Genomic DNA, 16,152 nt, shown 5'->3' with positions numbered 1-16,152 from the left:
TACAACTGATCTACAGGGTAAGAAGGTTTGGACTGTAAAGTTACCAGCTAGTATTACTACAATGGAAACAATGGATTATCCATCTAAAGGATTTAAAGGTGTCATCCTAGCTCTTAATAACTGTCAGGTCCATCTCTACAAGGAAAAGTATTTAGTCAATGTTATTAGTACAGAGGACATTGTAACTGGTCTGAAGTTTGGTAGATTTGGGAGAGAAGACGCTACATTAGTAATGACCACTAGAGGTAGGAACTCAGAGGCAGATTAAGACTTTATATAGTGCTGGTTCTAAATGTTGATTGTTTAAATGCCTTTCACTAAACTCTTTTCTGCATGTTTTTTTTTTAAAACTTTGCATAGGATTTTTTTCAATAAAAAAAACAAACTAGGTTTTAAGTATTAATGCATTGCCAAAACAAATATTTCATCATTGAAATTCCAGTCAGATATTTTCATAAATATCCTTTTTATATTGGATGCAAATTTTATTAAGTCTGATACAGATTTTTTGTAGGCAATACTTTTCATTTAGGCACTACACAGACATCAATAGGTGTCATAATAGAGTACAGGGGGTGGCGTCAAAATGGAGGAAAGGGTTAAGTGGCTTCCAATCTCCACGAAACATTCATTATTTCTCATCTATTTCATATACATTTCAGCAAATGTTTTAAATTGTTTATTTCAAAATATAGTATACTTCTCAAAATAACAAAAAAATAACATTAAAGTTTAAAGATTTGAGTTCAAAATTTCAAATTGGTAGATTTTATGAAAGGATACATCAGTAAAATATGAAAGGAAAGGACGAATGATTACTATACATTTTGTAATAGACTTTGTGAATAATATAGTCCTGGATTAAGTTTAGTGAAATTACCTTCATACTCTTATAGATTATCCTTTACACAACATTTTGAATACTCAAATGGATTCTTTACATTACTTTTTTTGTGGATTCAGGGGTATCATCTACGTTAACCACTTATTTAAGGACATATGATACAGTTACAGGGGAGGTAATGACATTGCTAACGTAAAATGTTATTTTCACGACGTCAAACTGTGACATATCGGGGAAAAGATGCATTTTTCGATTAGTTTTTATCATTCAAACTTATATAATTTGAAAAAGAGTGCATGGACCCCGAAAATGACATTTTGTTTCATTTTGCAGTGAGATTATGTGGACAAAATTTAGTAAAACTGTAAATACTGCAATTTTTTTTAATTTTGATAAATATACAGCAAAAAAAAAGATTTTTTTCTCAATTCATGACCATTTGATAAATATTAGTTATTTCTGAATAAAAAATGCAAAAATTTTGAGGATACTTATAAAATACAGAAATAACAAATTATTTAACAAAAAAACAATTTCTGTTTATCTTTTTAAACAAAACAGTTATGTCTTTCTTTCGAAAGGGAAAATATGCGGCCACAAATCTGAATTTTGAGCAAATATACAAAATTTCGATCTTATTAAACTAAAGAAGTAACACATTGAGGTATATCTTTTATTACATAATTGATTTAATCAGGCAAAAAATAGCCTGTATGCAAATTTTCATCAAACTTTAATCACAGGATCAAAACTGTATCGTATGCCCTTAAAGGTTTAACAACACTCAAATTTCTTAAAGGATTGTATGCAGAATTTTACAAACTCAAGTATCAAAGAAAATATATTTTTTCCTAAATCCAATTATACTTGTATCTACAAAGAGACACTTTAGAGAATTATCTGAGGCAGATGTCAGTCTTAAGAAAGATATAAACATTTACTAAAGATACAAGATTTATTTGAATCAGCTTACCCTCTTTTAAGATGGAGATAACCATACAAAAACACAATTTAAATAGACATGATTTGAAAGGTTTAGTCAAGAAAAAAACATTAATATTAAACATAAAAATAAAATCATTTAACAAACAAGTGTACCATTATTTTACACAAAGAAAAATTAGAGAACCTAATAGTTTCCTAATAAGATGTTTTCTACATTTTAGGAGGAGGATTACTAATAAAGATCCTGAAGAGGAATGCAACATTTGAAGAAAAAGATATATCAGCAGGACCTCCAGCAGCACAGAATACAAAGCTAAATGTTCCAAAGAAAACTAAACTATTTGTAGATCAGACAATGAGAGAGAGGGAAAATGCAGTGTGTAAGTTCTTTTTGTACTTTAGAATAAAAGTTATGGAGCCTTAATTCTAGCTCTACTTTTTTCTCTACAAATTAATTTACTTAGAATTTTTGTACTTTCCAAAAGAAAGTTGGGAAAATTTATATCTGAAATCATCTGCTCCAATTTTTAATCCATCAAATGAAGAAGAAAAAAAACATTGATATATTTTTGATACTGTAATCAGTGTTATTTAATTTCATGGATTTAAGTTTTGACATAGGGTGCTAGTGTTTTCTTTAATAAGGGTCATAGAATTATTCTGATTAAAATTAAAATGCACACAAAAAAATCATAATTAAAGGGCAATCACGCCAATAAAAAATCTACTAACTATTAAAAAAATATTGACTTCTTATCTTGCTGATCATATTTGAAATTTAAACATTTAAATGATAATTTGTCAATTTAAAGATTTTTATTTGCAGCAATGCACAGAACATTTCAGAGAGATTTATACTTATTAAGATTGAATACAGCTAGAGAATATGCCAAGTCATTAGAAAATAGCATGAACCCTATATCATCTGACCCTATGGAGCCACTTAAACTAAATGCCACAGTAAGTTATTAAAGACAGGAACTACATATTATAGCTTTGTGGAAATTGTAATCAAACTTCATGTCATTGTGTTTTACCATGTGATGCGGTTTTAAATTCATTGCTTATCAAATTTGGTTATAGATAATTTATATATTAATCAAAAACATTCTACAGTTTCATGTTTACAGAATAAATAAAGCAGGGCTAATGGAAGTGAAAAATAGCTTACAGTAAAGTTTTCTATTCCTTGCACAATATTTATTAGACTTTTGAAAGAAATGGAAATTGCATGGATCAACGTGAATCAATTCTTATTTAAGGAGGCTCGTGGGTACAAAAAATTCTGCAAAAAATTAAACATGTTTTTTTCATTACAAATTTTATTTATTACACTATTAGTCTATACTTTATGATATGGTACTAAAATCAACCCAAACAATCGTTTCGGTTTGGCCTCAAATGACTTTTAAAATGTTTTTATCATTGAAAAAGCTCCAAATTATCTCCCTTTGGTGCAGAAAAGCCATTTTGGGGCATTGAAATTAAAATATCTTTTTTATCTCATTGGTGACGTATATTTTTTATTCTAATATGACGTGCTTCTTTTGCTTTGTAAACAACACTGTGATAAAATTCTCGATATATCTATACTTAGCGCAGACTCCATGGTGTACATAAAATGGCTGTTACAATATACATCCCACGTTAATCCACATTTATTGAAACCTATTTGCAAACCCTTTGCCGGTTTTATTGTTTTATAAATTGCAATTAAAAAAAGGCAAAATCACTTTTATTCTTATTTTGATGCATGATAAAAAGAAGTAATGCACAAGACCTTGGAGAAACCAACAAAATAAAAATAAATTAAAATTCTGCGAAAGTCTATTAATGTTTTTGGCGCATTTAAGTCATTTCAAAACATGACGTAATACAAACGAAAACACTAGAGTTGAAATTTTTCTGTTACGTGAACTATTGAAATGTCGTTTACTATTGTATTAAAATTGATTATCAAGGTAGGTTTTGTTTGATTTTCTATTCTATTGCATTATTCGCATATTTAATGATTTAAGCAAGTCAACATGGCGGCTCCTTAGTTACAAAATGTCAACTTTGAATTTGACGGTAGCTTTAATACGAGAAAAACATGTAAATCAAAATGACAATTGTTGGTTTTGAGAATGAAACAGATTTTTATTTTAGCGGTTGCTCACGAAATAATCCATGCAAGCAAAGGATTTATTAGAATGTTTGAGCTTTAGCTAACAGGGAGTAAAAAAGAACAGCTACACACACAGCTTTACCTACCCTTGTTTCAGTTTTTTAATGATCGTATTTGTCCTATTAGAATCGAAATAATTCATGGAAGCCATAGATTATTGGAAATTTACACATGGCCTGGGCCGTGATATGCGTTAATTTTATCCCTCGCTTACGCTCAGGATAAAATTCGAATATCACAGCCCAAGCCATGTGTAAATTTCCAATAATCTATGGCTTCCATGATTTATTTCTTAATTATTGTTTTTAAATAAGCTTAACATAAACTAAATAATTGTAAAACTTTAGCGATTTCCGTAATTAAGTTTTTTTTTATTCCGATATTTACCTTTATTTCTCCTATTAGATCAACAGAAAAAAAAAGACATTAACAAATATGTATGCTTCTTTCGGAGGCAGATTGTGAGCTTCAATGAACGGTGACCCAATATTTTTATTTCATTTTTCTATTAAGTATATGATAAAGCTCATTTATGAGAAATCCTATATAAGGAAAAACCAGATGCTCCGCAGGGCGTAGCTTTATACGACCGCAGAGGTTGAACCATCAACGGTTGGGGCAAGTATGGACACAACATTCAAGCTGGATTCAGCTCTAAATTTGGATTGTGATTAAATAGTTGACACAGCATAGGTTTCTGACACAGAATGAATGTGTTCTAATGAACTTAAAAATTTAGTTTTCTCTTAGAGCAATTCACTATGCTGTTGAATATTAATCCTCTCAAAAAAATGTTTGAAGATATTTTCTTTTTATCTATGAAATTTCAAATGAGAAAAATTGAACCCAATTTTTTTAATCACATCCCCCTTTCCCTTATTCCAAAACTAATCTCAATTAAAATTTCTAATGGAGTTTGCAACAATAACTACTCATTTAAATACATCATAAAATATTAAGATGTAAAAAAACTGCTTGTTATCACTGAATGGTAAAGATTATTTTAATTTATCAGTTGGTAGTAAAAAGTGAATATACATTGTATATTATATATAACAAAGATTTAAGTTGATTCTGGACAAAGAAAGATAACTCCAATTAAAAAAAAATCTTGCTATTGCACAATATTGTGCAATTAGATATTTCTTGCTTACTATTCTGGACAAAGAAAGATAACTCTAATTAAAATAAAATTGCTATTTCACAATATTGTGCAATTAGATATTTCTTGCCATTGTGCAATACTGTGCAATTGAAATGACTTGCTATTGCACAATTCTTAATATAATAATTTAAGATCCTGATGTGGACCAACTTGAAAACTGGGCCCACAATAAAAAATCTAAGTACATGTTTGGATTCAGCATATCAAAGAACCCCAAGATTTCAATTTTTGTTAAAATCAAACTAAGTTTAATTTTGGACCCTTTGGACTTTAATGTAGACCAATATGAAAACAGGACCAAAAATGAAGAATCTACATACACAGTTAGATTTGGCATATCAAAGAACCCCAATTATTCAATTTTGATGAAATCAAACAAAGTTTAATTTTAGACCCTTTGGGCCCTTTATTCCTAATCTGTTGGGACCAAAACTCCCAAAATCATTACCAACCTTCCTTTTATGGTCATAAACCTTGTGTTTAAATTTCATAGATTTCTTTTTACTTATACTAACGTTATGGTGCGAAAACCAAGAAAAATGCTTATTTGGGTCCCTTTTTGGCCCCTAATTCCTAAACTGTTGGGACCTAAACTCCCAAAATCAATACCAACCTTCCTTTTGTGGTCATAAACATTGTGTTTAAATTTCATTGATTTCTATTTAATTAAACTAACGTTATTGTGCGAAAACCAAGAATAATGCTTATTTTGACCCTTTTTGGCCCCTAATTCCTAAACTGTTGAAACCAAAACTCCCAAAATCAATCCCAACCTTTCTTTTGTGGTCATAAACCTTGTGTCAAAATTTCATAGATTTCTATTAACCTAAACTAAAGTTATAGTGCAAAAACCAAGAAAATGCTTATTTGGGCCCTTTTTGGCCCCTAATTCCTAAAATGTTGGGACCAAAACTCCGAAAATCAATACCAACCTTCCTTTTGTGGTCATAAACCTTGTGTTGAAATTTCATAGATTTCTATTCACTTTTACTAAAGTTACAGTGCGAAAACTGAAAGTATTCGGACGACGCAGACGACGACGCCAACGTGATAGCAATATACAACGAAAAAAAATTCAAATTTTGCGGTCGTATAAAAATTTAGACCCGCGAGCCCCCATAAATTAAAATTAAGATTGGAAACGAGTAATGAGTCAAAAGAGAGAACACCCTGAACAAAGAGCATAAAACTGCCAAAGGCCACCAATGGGTCTTCAACACAGTCAAAAACTCTCATCTGGAGATGCATTATATGAATATAGGATCTGAATTGTCTGTCTATAAGTTGCCAGTAATGATTTAAGCCTGATTTTATTGTCTAAATATTTGAAAAGAATCATTACATATAAATTTTTTATTGCAGATAACACTCATGATAAATATAATGGATAGCATGAAAATTAAATACATGTGTCAGTATTTATTACGAATCTCAAGAAGTAACATTTTTCATAATTATTTTTTTTAAGGGCTTAATTTCATCCTTTTTTGACATTTTTTTCAGGTGCAAGGAATTGGTCCAACGTTTAAGCTGACAGTCAACTTACAGAATACTTCATTAAATCAAGCATCATCCAACCTAATCATCACATTCCAGTATGATGAAAAGTTATATGTGTTCAAGAAAGCATACCTACAGGTAATCTAAATAGTTTCATATACATGTAAATGATATAAATCAATTTAGGTAGCAATAAACAGTTAAAACAGGAAAATATATCAAAATTTGCCCTCATTGATTTTACCATCCCCTTTTCATTGCTTTTCTTGCAATATTAAGCTTACTTTTTGTATCATATATGTGCATATGTATGTAATTATAATCAGAATCTTCCATTGATTTTCTATCCAGTATTAATGGAAAAAAATATATTTTTCTTTTGGGTGTATCCATGGCAACATCACTTGAAGTAATACCTTTTCTGAAGCTGTTTACATATATCTTTCAGTTCAATCAATGAAAATCATATGTCTTTCATCTCATTTTTTTGTAAAATTGTGTCAAAACCTTCGTGTAGAAAAAAACGTTTGTAAACACTTCATTAATTTCTGGACCGATGACTGGTCTAACTATGAAAATACAGAGAGCCAAACAGAAAATAGCCAATAAAACATGTAAAAAATAATCTTGATGTTCTTATAAACCAAAGCTAAATTGGTATTTCACTGTCAAAAAATGAATTTTAATTCACAATAACTTTCATGTTTGAAAAATTCACCAGGGCCAAAATGCGAAACTAAACTCCTAAAGGTGTACTGCTACCTTAAGATAAAATAAGTTAAGCATTGGAAAATTTAGTATGACAATAGTTTCATTTAAGATATATGAATAAAAGAAGATTTCAATGGAGTAAACATATCTAAAAAACATTTCATTCCAATTTGACACTGATTTTACAAAAATTTGTATGTCACATATGAAGCAGTTTGACATTCTCCAATATATTGAAGCAGTCTACACAACTGTACTTGCTATTTTTTTTAGTAAAAAATATATATGTGATCGAAATTTGAATGTATACAATTTTTTCAAAAGAAAACATGTCTGTATATATCTATATAAGAAATATGCCCCCAAACTTAGAATTTATAAGTGAATTTATAATTTTGAACATGTAAGTGGATTTAGTTACTAGTTTTTATGTAAGTATAACATGTATAATGAATTAATTTTTATCTTTAGGTTCCAATGCTAGTTCCAGGTTTGAACTATGCCTTCGACACATTTGTTGAATGTCAGAGTGATAAAGGAATATCTGATAATGTCAAGGTTTGTTTCCTTTTTTTAACTGATTTATTATTTACACAACCATTACATTAACACATTTATCCACATTAAAAACTTTGTGAAAAGGTAGTACCCTGTATTATAGTGGAAATGTATTTCCCAGGAACTGTGGTACCTGACTCATATATTGTTTCAATTGACATTAAGGGGCATATGATACAGTTATATGTGAGATAATGATGTTGCTAATGTAAAATGTTATTGTTCACATCATCAAACTGTGGCATATCGTGAAAAGATGCATTCTTTGACTGATTTTAATCATTTGACTGAAATCCAGTACATGGATTTCACTTTTTATATAATAATGACATCTAGCTTTGTTATGTATAAGGATTAGTTGTAGTTATTTCCAGAAAAAATCACTGATAAAATTGAGAATGAAAATGGTTTTACAAAAATCTGTTTGTATTTATCTTTTGAAACAAAATTGCCTGTCCAAAAGATAGAAATTTTGGGCAAATGTTTAAAATTTCAATCCTATTCATTTCTCAAAGCACCATGTGAAATAATATTTTTTATAACATATTTGATTTGACAAGGTTGTATTGTATGTCCTTAAGCATAAACTTTTTCATCTAAAAATTTACTGGTTGCGTTTACACTTTTAAGTAATGAAGAGAATATATTAAAAGAATGTAGAAAATCAATAAATGTTTTTTAGAAAACAAGTGCATTATTAATTGCTTTCAATTTCATCAATTACTCAAACACCAATTTTACTAGAACTTATACATTATTTACCATTTATTACAGGTGTTTGTTTTAAAAGAAGGAAAGAGTATACCCATTATAACAGGTGTGATAAGTATGCCAGTTAGTGAATCATTAGTTGTTGTGTAGTTTACATTTGGGAAGTTGGACCAATGAAGTAGGAAGGAGATCTGCAGACATCAAGGACATATTATTTGTTGTAAATGAGTGACATTTGCGGAAAAACTAAAACCCGTGATCGGTAACAACTACAGTGTCAATCAGGACCAGCCAGCTGACAATAATTGTCCAATATGAATCTCTTGTTTAAAGTTATGATTTAAAAAAAAACTGTTTTCTTTGTTATCATCACTTTTAGGATATATTGATTGTTACAACAAGAACTTTTTTTGAGATATTATCATCACTTATTGAAGCCAGTGTGTACATAATAGTAGGAAGTATGTCTATTACACTTTAATACTGTGGAAGTACTTTTATTCAGGGGGTACCAATTTTCATGGTTTTCGTGGATGACTTTATCCACGAAATTTAAGTGTCCAACGAAATTAAACAATCGTTGTCCAAATCAAGACATGGAAAGATCCCCATCAGTAGGTTGACTACTGATATGATCTAGAGAATATATTGAATAACGCCAAATCTGAGAATACTTTCATAGCAGTCACAGAACTACATCCGTATACAGGATTATACCCATTTAATCTTTAATAACCTAAACTGTACAACTTTTGATCTTTCAATTCTCATAAAACTATTTTTGATCGATGAAAGTCAGATTTCCGGTATTGATATGGGTGTATAATAAAGTGTTCATTTTATATCTTCATGGTTCTCGTACATGTTACAGTGAATATGTTTATAATCAGGGATTATGTAGAATCCCTGATTTTTCAGTGAATATGTAGAATCACTAAACTCATTAGTAATTATATATAATCCCTGAAAATGACCAGTGATTTTACATTATCACTGAACATTTTAATGATTATTCTACAAATTCCCTAGTATAATTTTAGGAATTATGAATAATTTAAGGATCCTGCGTTTGATAAAAAAAATATAAACAAATTATCATTTTACTTTCATATTCCTTGCCAGATGAAATAGTTTTTCTTTTAAAAACATGGGTTTCAGATAAAGTTGAAGACTTCAAAATTAATAATATCAAGATTCCCATTATAGCTATAACTTTACATGCCCGATTATGTATTGTTTGTTAATTTCAAAAAGCCAGCATCAAATGTATAGTCATGTCCTATTTATAAATCTACAGAACATGTTATTTGTTGTACATGTAAAACAAACGGTGAAGATTATTATGGAACATCTAATTTTTTTAATTTTTTGTTTGTTTTAATGAAAAAGAAATTCAAACAGAACTGTGAACTTACGCATCAAAATGTATAGAAAAACTAAAGATCGACAGTTAGAACAAAATATTAAGGGAAGCTGGCATTTGGTGTATTATTCTCATAGCAATTCCACAGTGTTAAAAAGGGAAGGGAGTCCCAAAAAACATAATGGTAATTGTTCTCACCAGAATTTTCATGGTTTTCGTGGATGACTTTATCCACGAAATTTAAGTGTCCAACGAAATTAAACAATCGTTGTCCAAATCAAGACATGGAAAGATCCCCATCAGTAGGTTGACTACTGATATGATCTAGAGATTATATTGAATAACGCCAAATCTGAGAATACTTTCATAGCAGTCACAGAACTACATCCGTATACAGGATTATACCCATTTAATCTTTAATAACCTAAACTGTACAACTTTTGATCTTTCAATTCTCATAAAAATATTTTTGATCGATGAAAGTCAGATTTCCGGTATTGATATGGGTGTATAATAAAGTGTTCATTTTATATCTTCATGGTTCTCGTACATGTTACAGTGAATATGTTTATAATCAGGGATTATGTAGAATCCCTGATTTTTCAGTGAATATGTAGAATCACTAAACTCGTTAGTAATTATATATAATCCCTGAAAATGACCAGTGATTTTACATTATCACTGAACATTTTAATGATTATTCTACAAATTCCCTAGTATAATTTTAGGAATTATGAATAATTTAAGGATCCTGCGTTTGATAAAAAAAATATAAACAAATTATCATTTTACTTTCATATTCCTTGCCAGATGAAATAATTTTTCTTTTAAAAACATGGGTTTCAGATAAAGTTGAAGACTTCAAAATTAATAATATCAAGATTCCCATTATAGCTATAACTTTACATGCCCGATTATGTATTGTTTGTTAATTTCAAAAAGCCAGCATCAAATGTATAGTCATGTCCTATTTATAAATCTACAGAACATGGTAATTGTTCTCACCAGAAGTCTGAAAAGGGATATCACCTGGCCTTAAAAAATGGTATCTTGCTGGAACCAGTTCGAGGTTGCTAATTCCCTTCTTTTTTTTGGGGGGGGGGGGGGGGTACCTACAGATGTGTTTTTACTGAACACTTTCAGGGATTCTAAATAATCACTGATTATACAAATTCACTGTAACATACATATAGAAAATAATTATTTTATGCTGGGCTTGATTTTGATAAGAATTATTTGACAGTTCAAGATACATTCATAGCATTTGTTTATGATACTGTTTTCTTTAGGTGACATGTTTATGGCCTAATTAGCACCTTTGATGGTCTTTAATCTGTTGATCAATTTATCATGGGTTAATTAGTGTTATTACTACACTTTACACGAGTCAATGTTTACTTTGCCATTTCCTTCAATCCAGATTATTTGCAACCTTCGTTTCAAAAGGCTTTAATTTTCAAATATTTTTTTTTAGACTAAAATCCACGATCATGTGAATATTGCTCAAACCACGAAAATTGATACCCACAAATTAAAGTACTTTCACAGTATCTGCAACTCTTCCTATATATAATTTTATGATATTTAGGATGCTTTTGAAAATTTTCAGCGATTAATTGCATTGTGCACTGAGTTATTGTTGATTTAAAATTTTTAATTGATTTTTATGGTTTCCTAAAAAAACATTGGACTATGCCATATCTACACAAATAGGGATATAAAAGAACTATTTGTTAGCTCTGCTCAGAATTTTTTTAAAGTTATATTAGTTTCATTGGTAAAGACATCAGAGAACCAATTAAAACTGATCTTAACATTTACATTCAATTGCACCTTAGATGGATAAAGGTAAAGGTTTGAAAGTAGTAATAGTCCAAATTGTGAAAATGTTATAATTTTGTGCATTCTGGAATGAGAGATTTTTGTTATTTTGACTACATGTTTTTTTTTTATTCAAGAGTAACTGGTAAGGTTTTGTAGATGAAACACAAATTTTGCATCCCAAAATTTAAAGCCCAGTGTTTATGATGAGTTTATTGTATTTTCAGAATTAAATGTTTATGAACAATGGTGATGTTGGTTTATGAAACAGCAACTTTAAGTTTGCATTTATTAGTGGAATCTTTTACAGCTGACACTTATGTGAGATTACAGTGACTTGATTCTAAAATAAAATCTGAACCTTCATATAAGACTTTACTATCATGAAAATATACAAATGAAATGACCAATAAGGAATTCACATCTGATAAGGATTGTTAGACTTAGTATGCTTTCATTTTACTTGCATTCTTATACCTGATCCATTGATCTCTATCCAGTTTTTTTCTGGAGACCGAATTATAAATCTCAAAAATTGCAATGAAAAATTCACACATTATTTACTGAATTTACAGTGTCCAAATTTTCACATGCACAAGAAAGTGCTATAATAGTAATTTAACTGGATTATATCCTTTACATAAAGCAATTATTGTTTCATGTCTAAAAGTTTGCTACTATACATTTAGACTTAACATGAACATCAAATGATGAACTAGTATTTTTCTCCTGTTTTGTAAATTAATATATATGTTTCATCTGTGTATACAATATCTGTGATAGTGAATAAATTATTTTCAAAAATTCTTAGGTTTCTTTGATTGAAAACATATCTGAAAAGTGGAATATGAATTGTTTGATATAATGTTTAATTATTGTGAACCAAATGAAGCTTTTCCTCTTGGTCGAGTTATTTTTAGCTCACCAGGCCCGAAGGGCCAAGTGAGCTTTTCTTATCACTTGGCGTCCGTCGTCTGTCGTCCAGCGTTAACTTTTACAAAAATCTTCTTCTCTGAAACTACTGGGCCAAATTTAAACAAACTTGACCATGATCATCATTAGGGTATCTAGTTTAAAAATGGCTTATAACTCAAAAACCAAAGCATTTAGAGCAAATCTGACATGGGGTAAAATGGTTTATCAGGTCAAGATCTATCTGCCCTGAAATTTTCAGAAGAATCAGACAACCCATTGTTGGGTTGCTGCCCCTAAATTGGTAATTTTAAGGAAATTTTACTGTTTTTGGTTATTATCTTGAATATTATTATAGATGGAGATAAACTGTAAACAGCAATAATGTACAGCAATTTAAGACTCAAAAATAAGTCAAAATGACCAAAATGGACCCTAAGAAGTTATTACCCTTTATAATCAATTTTTAACAATTTTCATAAAATTTGTAAATTTTTACTAACATTTTCCACTGAAACTACACGGACAATTCATTATAGATAGAGATAATTGTAAGCAGCAAGAATGTTCAGTAAAGTTAGTAAGATGTACAAACACATCACACTCACCTAAACACAATTTTGTCATGAACTGTCTGCTTCCTTTGTTTAATTCACATATGCCAAGGTGAGCGACACAGGCTCTAGTTACTTTTGCTAGTTGAAATATGAATTGACAATAAATTATAGTTTCATCTAGCTATATATACATATATACACATGCTACATACATTTTCTAAATTTCTAAATATTACAAGCATTTTCTAAATTCAGACATTTTGTTAATGCCAGATGAAATTTTCATCTAATATGTTAAAAACATCAATCTGGCTATTAAATAATCTCTGGAAGAAAGACTACTATTTTTTTTGAATAAGTAGGTCAGAAGTCCAGTTGACAGCATCAACCCAAGATTTAAGATTTACAAAAAAATGGATATCCAGGAAATTATTGAAATAAACACATGTGCCTTAATCCAAATGGATGCTGTTGCCAGCATTTGACTTAATTTGTCAGCAGATTTTAGCCCAGCAAAACTACAAGACAGAAATGTCTCTTTTAATTCAAATCAAAGCTTAGAAATCTGTAATGAGATAACCATTTGATTATTTTAAAGATTATAGCAAAGCAGATAAACTTGAAAGTCCATGTTCAGCAGTACTATATATTATTCTGATTCACCTTTATTACTCATTAAGATGCCTATAATATCTTCCCAATATTGTTACAACTTTGCAATAAGGGGTGGAACAAGATAACACCTTATATTGTATCCTGTATCTGGGCATTGCACATTATCATGTTTTTACTGACTGTTTATGAAGTCTTTACACTAAATCTATTGGATGTGTACTATTTAATAATTTAGTCTTATATGCATGATATTGTTTCATTTGTTTGATTTTGGCTTTAAACTATCTTTCAGTAACTGCCAGACCTCTTAGATCTGTACTTAGTGTCTTAGTGTTGTTGGGATTAAAAAGTAACCATCCACGTCTGTGTTTTTGTTAGATGTGTTTCTATTTATATCCATCTGATTAGTTAAGCTTTTATCAACTGATTTTTAGCTCCTGTCTCACAATCTCACCATATTATGTATGTGTCTGTCTGAAGTCACTTTTAAAAATTGGCTCAATGACCCTGTCTGTCAAAAAACATGGCTGAGATGGCTAAAAACAGAACATAGAGATAAAATGCATATACAGTTGTATTGTCTATTATCTTGAAAACAACAATAGAACAAGTAAATATTGATGCAAATTTTTTTCATTTGTGATCATTTGTGGAGATCTACCTACAGCAAGGTTGGCAAAAAAGCGGTCAATACTAGTATTGACCATGCCAGTGGTAAATACCGGTAATTACCGGGAAATACTGGGAAATACCGGCAAATACTGGTCAATTGAAATTTTGAGTGGTCATTACTATAAGAACCACTCTTTACCTGGTCAATTATAATTACTATTAATAAAGTGTTCAAATCATTTTTGATGCTATTAATGGTTAATGTGTACATAATATTATAGTAAAAGATAAAAAAAAAAATTGTCCTTGCTTCAAAATTTCTATTTCAAGCATGAAAAAGGTTTTGTCACACAATTAAGTAGACAGGAAATAATTTATTGTTAAAGGGAGTCTTCATATATCAGTTTTAATACTTTCAACCCATGTATTGTCATCTTTTATTGGGGGCTAATGTTCAGTATTTAAATTTTCACACCTAGCAATGCCAGGTAATAGGTAAAAGACACATGTAACTTCGTTTACCTGTAGTTTTATTTACCTTAAATTTTAATTACCTGTAAAATCCTACATTTTCAATAAAAAATATATATTGATTTATAAATGTTGAAATAATATGTAAATTTTTATATATATCTAAGTAAACAATATCATAATTCATAATAACTAAATTTTAAATCAGTAGGAATAAGTGTTATAAATGAAAAAAACATATAAAATTCATTAATTTAATAAGCTGACACATGCATAAAGATAACATTGAAGTATATTTGACTTTTTATCAAGTTTTTACTTTAATTAATAGTAAAAACAACCATGAAAATTTCAATCGACCAGTATTTGCCAGTATCGACCACTTGGGGAGTATTGTCCGGGGCGGTAAATACCGGTAAATACCACTGGTAAATACCGGGGGTGGTATTTACCGCCCAACCTTGACCTACAGTGCATTTACATCAAAAGTGTTGGACAACTTATAACACCTGACGTTGACCTCAATTTATGGATCAGTGATCTATGTTGAAGTTTAATTGTCAAGTCTGTATCTCAGATACTATCAGCAATGTGTCAAATATATTTGCTGTGTAGATTGATTGTAGAGTGCAGGTCAGACTGGAAACTGTCATCTGACCTTGATCATATTTTGATTTAAGTTTTCATGGTGTTGTTGATTTACCAGATACTATAAGCAGTAGTGCAAATATATTTGGTATATGGAATGATTGCTATATGAACATGTCTGTCTCCTATTCATCTACCTCATTGTCAAGGTTCATTAGTCAATGTTGAAATTCATGGTAATATTTTTATTTCTCGAATCCTACAATCAGTAAGTCAACAATATTCTGAGTATGGAATGATTGTTTAATTGGTGTTCATGCTGTATTGTAGGGTTCATCTGACCTTGACATCCCTTTTTTTAAAAGGCCAAGTGAGCTTTTCTCATCACTTGGCGTCCAGCGTCTGTCGTCCGTGGTCATCTGTCGTCGTCCGTCGTCTGTCGTCGTCCGTCGTCTGTCATCGTTAACTTTTACAAAAATCTTCTCCTCTGAAACTACTGGGCCAAATTAAACCAAACTTGGCCACAATCATCATTGATGTATCTACTTTAAAATTTGTGTAAACAGCAATAATGTTCAGCAAAGTAAGTCAACATGACCAAAATGGTCAGTT

The 16,152-nt window shown here is 30.0% G+C and overlaps 1 protein-coding gene across 2 annotated transcripts in view; it reads left to right on the top strand.

Moving 5' to 3' along the window:
- LOC134710355 (Bardet-Biedl syndrome 1 protein homolog) overlaps positions 1-12,593 on the top strand; it is a 32,184-nt gene extending 19,591 nt beyond the window's left edge. For both annotated transcript variants that reach the window (XM_063570700.1, XM_063570699.1), the window contains 6 exons: positions 17-245; positions 2,011-2,169; positions 2,616-2,749; positions 6,625-6,759; positions 7,804-7,890; positions 8,665-12,593. In XM_063570700.1, coding sequence (XP_063426770.1) covers positions 17-245; positions 2,011-2,169; positions 2,616-2,749; positions 6,625-6,759; positions 7,804-7,890; positions 8,665-8,751 — 831 coding nt within the window. In that variant the 3' untranslated portion in view covers positions 8,752-12,593. The remainder of the gene's footprint in view (positions 1-16; positions 246-2,010; positions 2,170-2,615; positions 2,750-6,624; positions 6,760-7,803; positions 7,891-8,664) is intronic.
- Positions 12,594-16,152: the final 3,559 nt, after the last annotated feature.

This window comes from Mytilus trossulus, chromosome 3, assembly GCF_036588685.1.
Source record: "Mytilus trossulus isolate FHL-02 chromosome 3, PNRI_Mtr1.1.1.hap1, whole genome shotgun sequence".
Classification (NCBI taxonomy): Eukaryota; Metazoa; Mollusca; class Bivalvia; order Mytilida; family Mytilidae; genus Mytilus; species Mytilus trossulus.
Note: the sequence above shows the minus strand (reverse complement) of the source record. Positions and strands in the feature narration are given on the sequence as shown.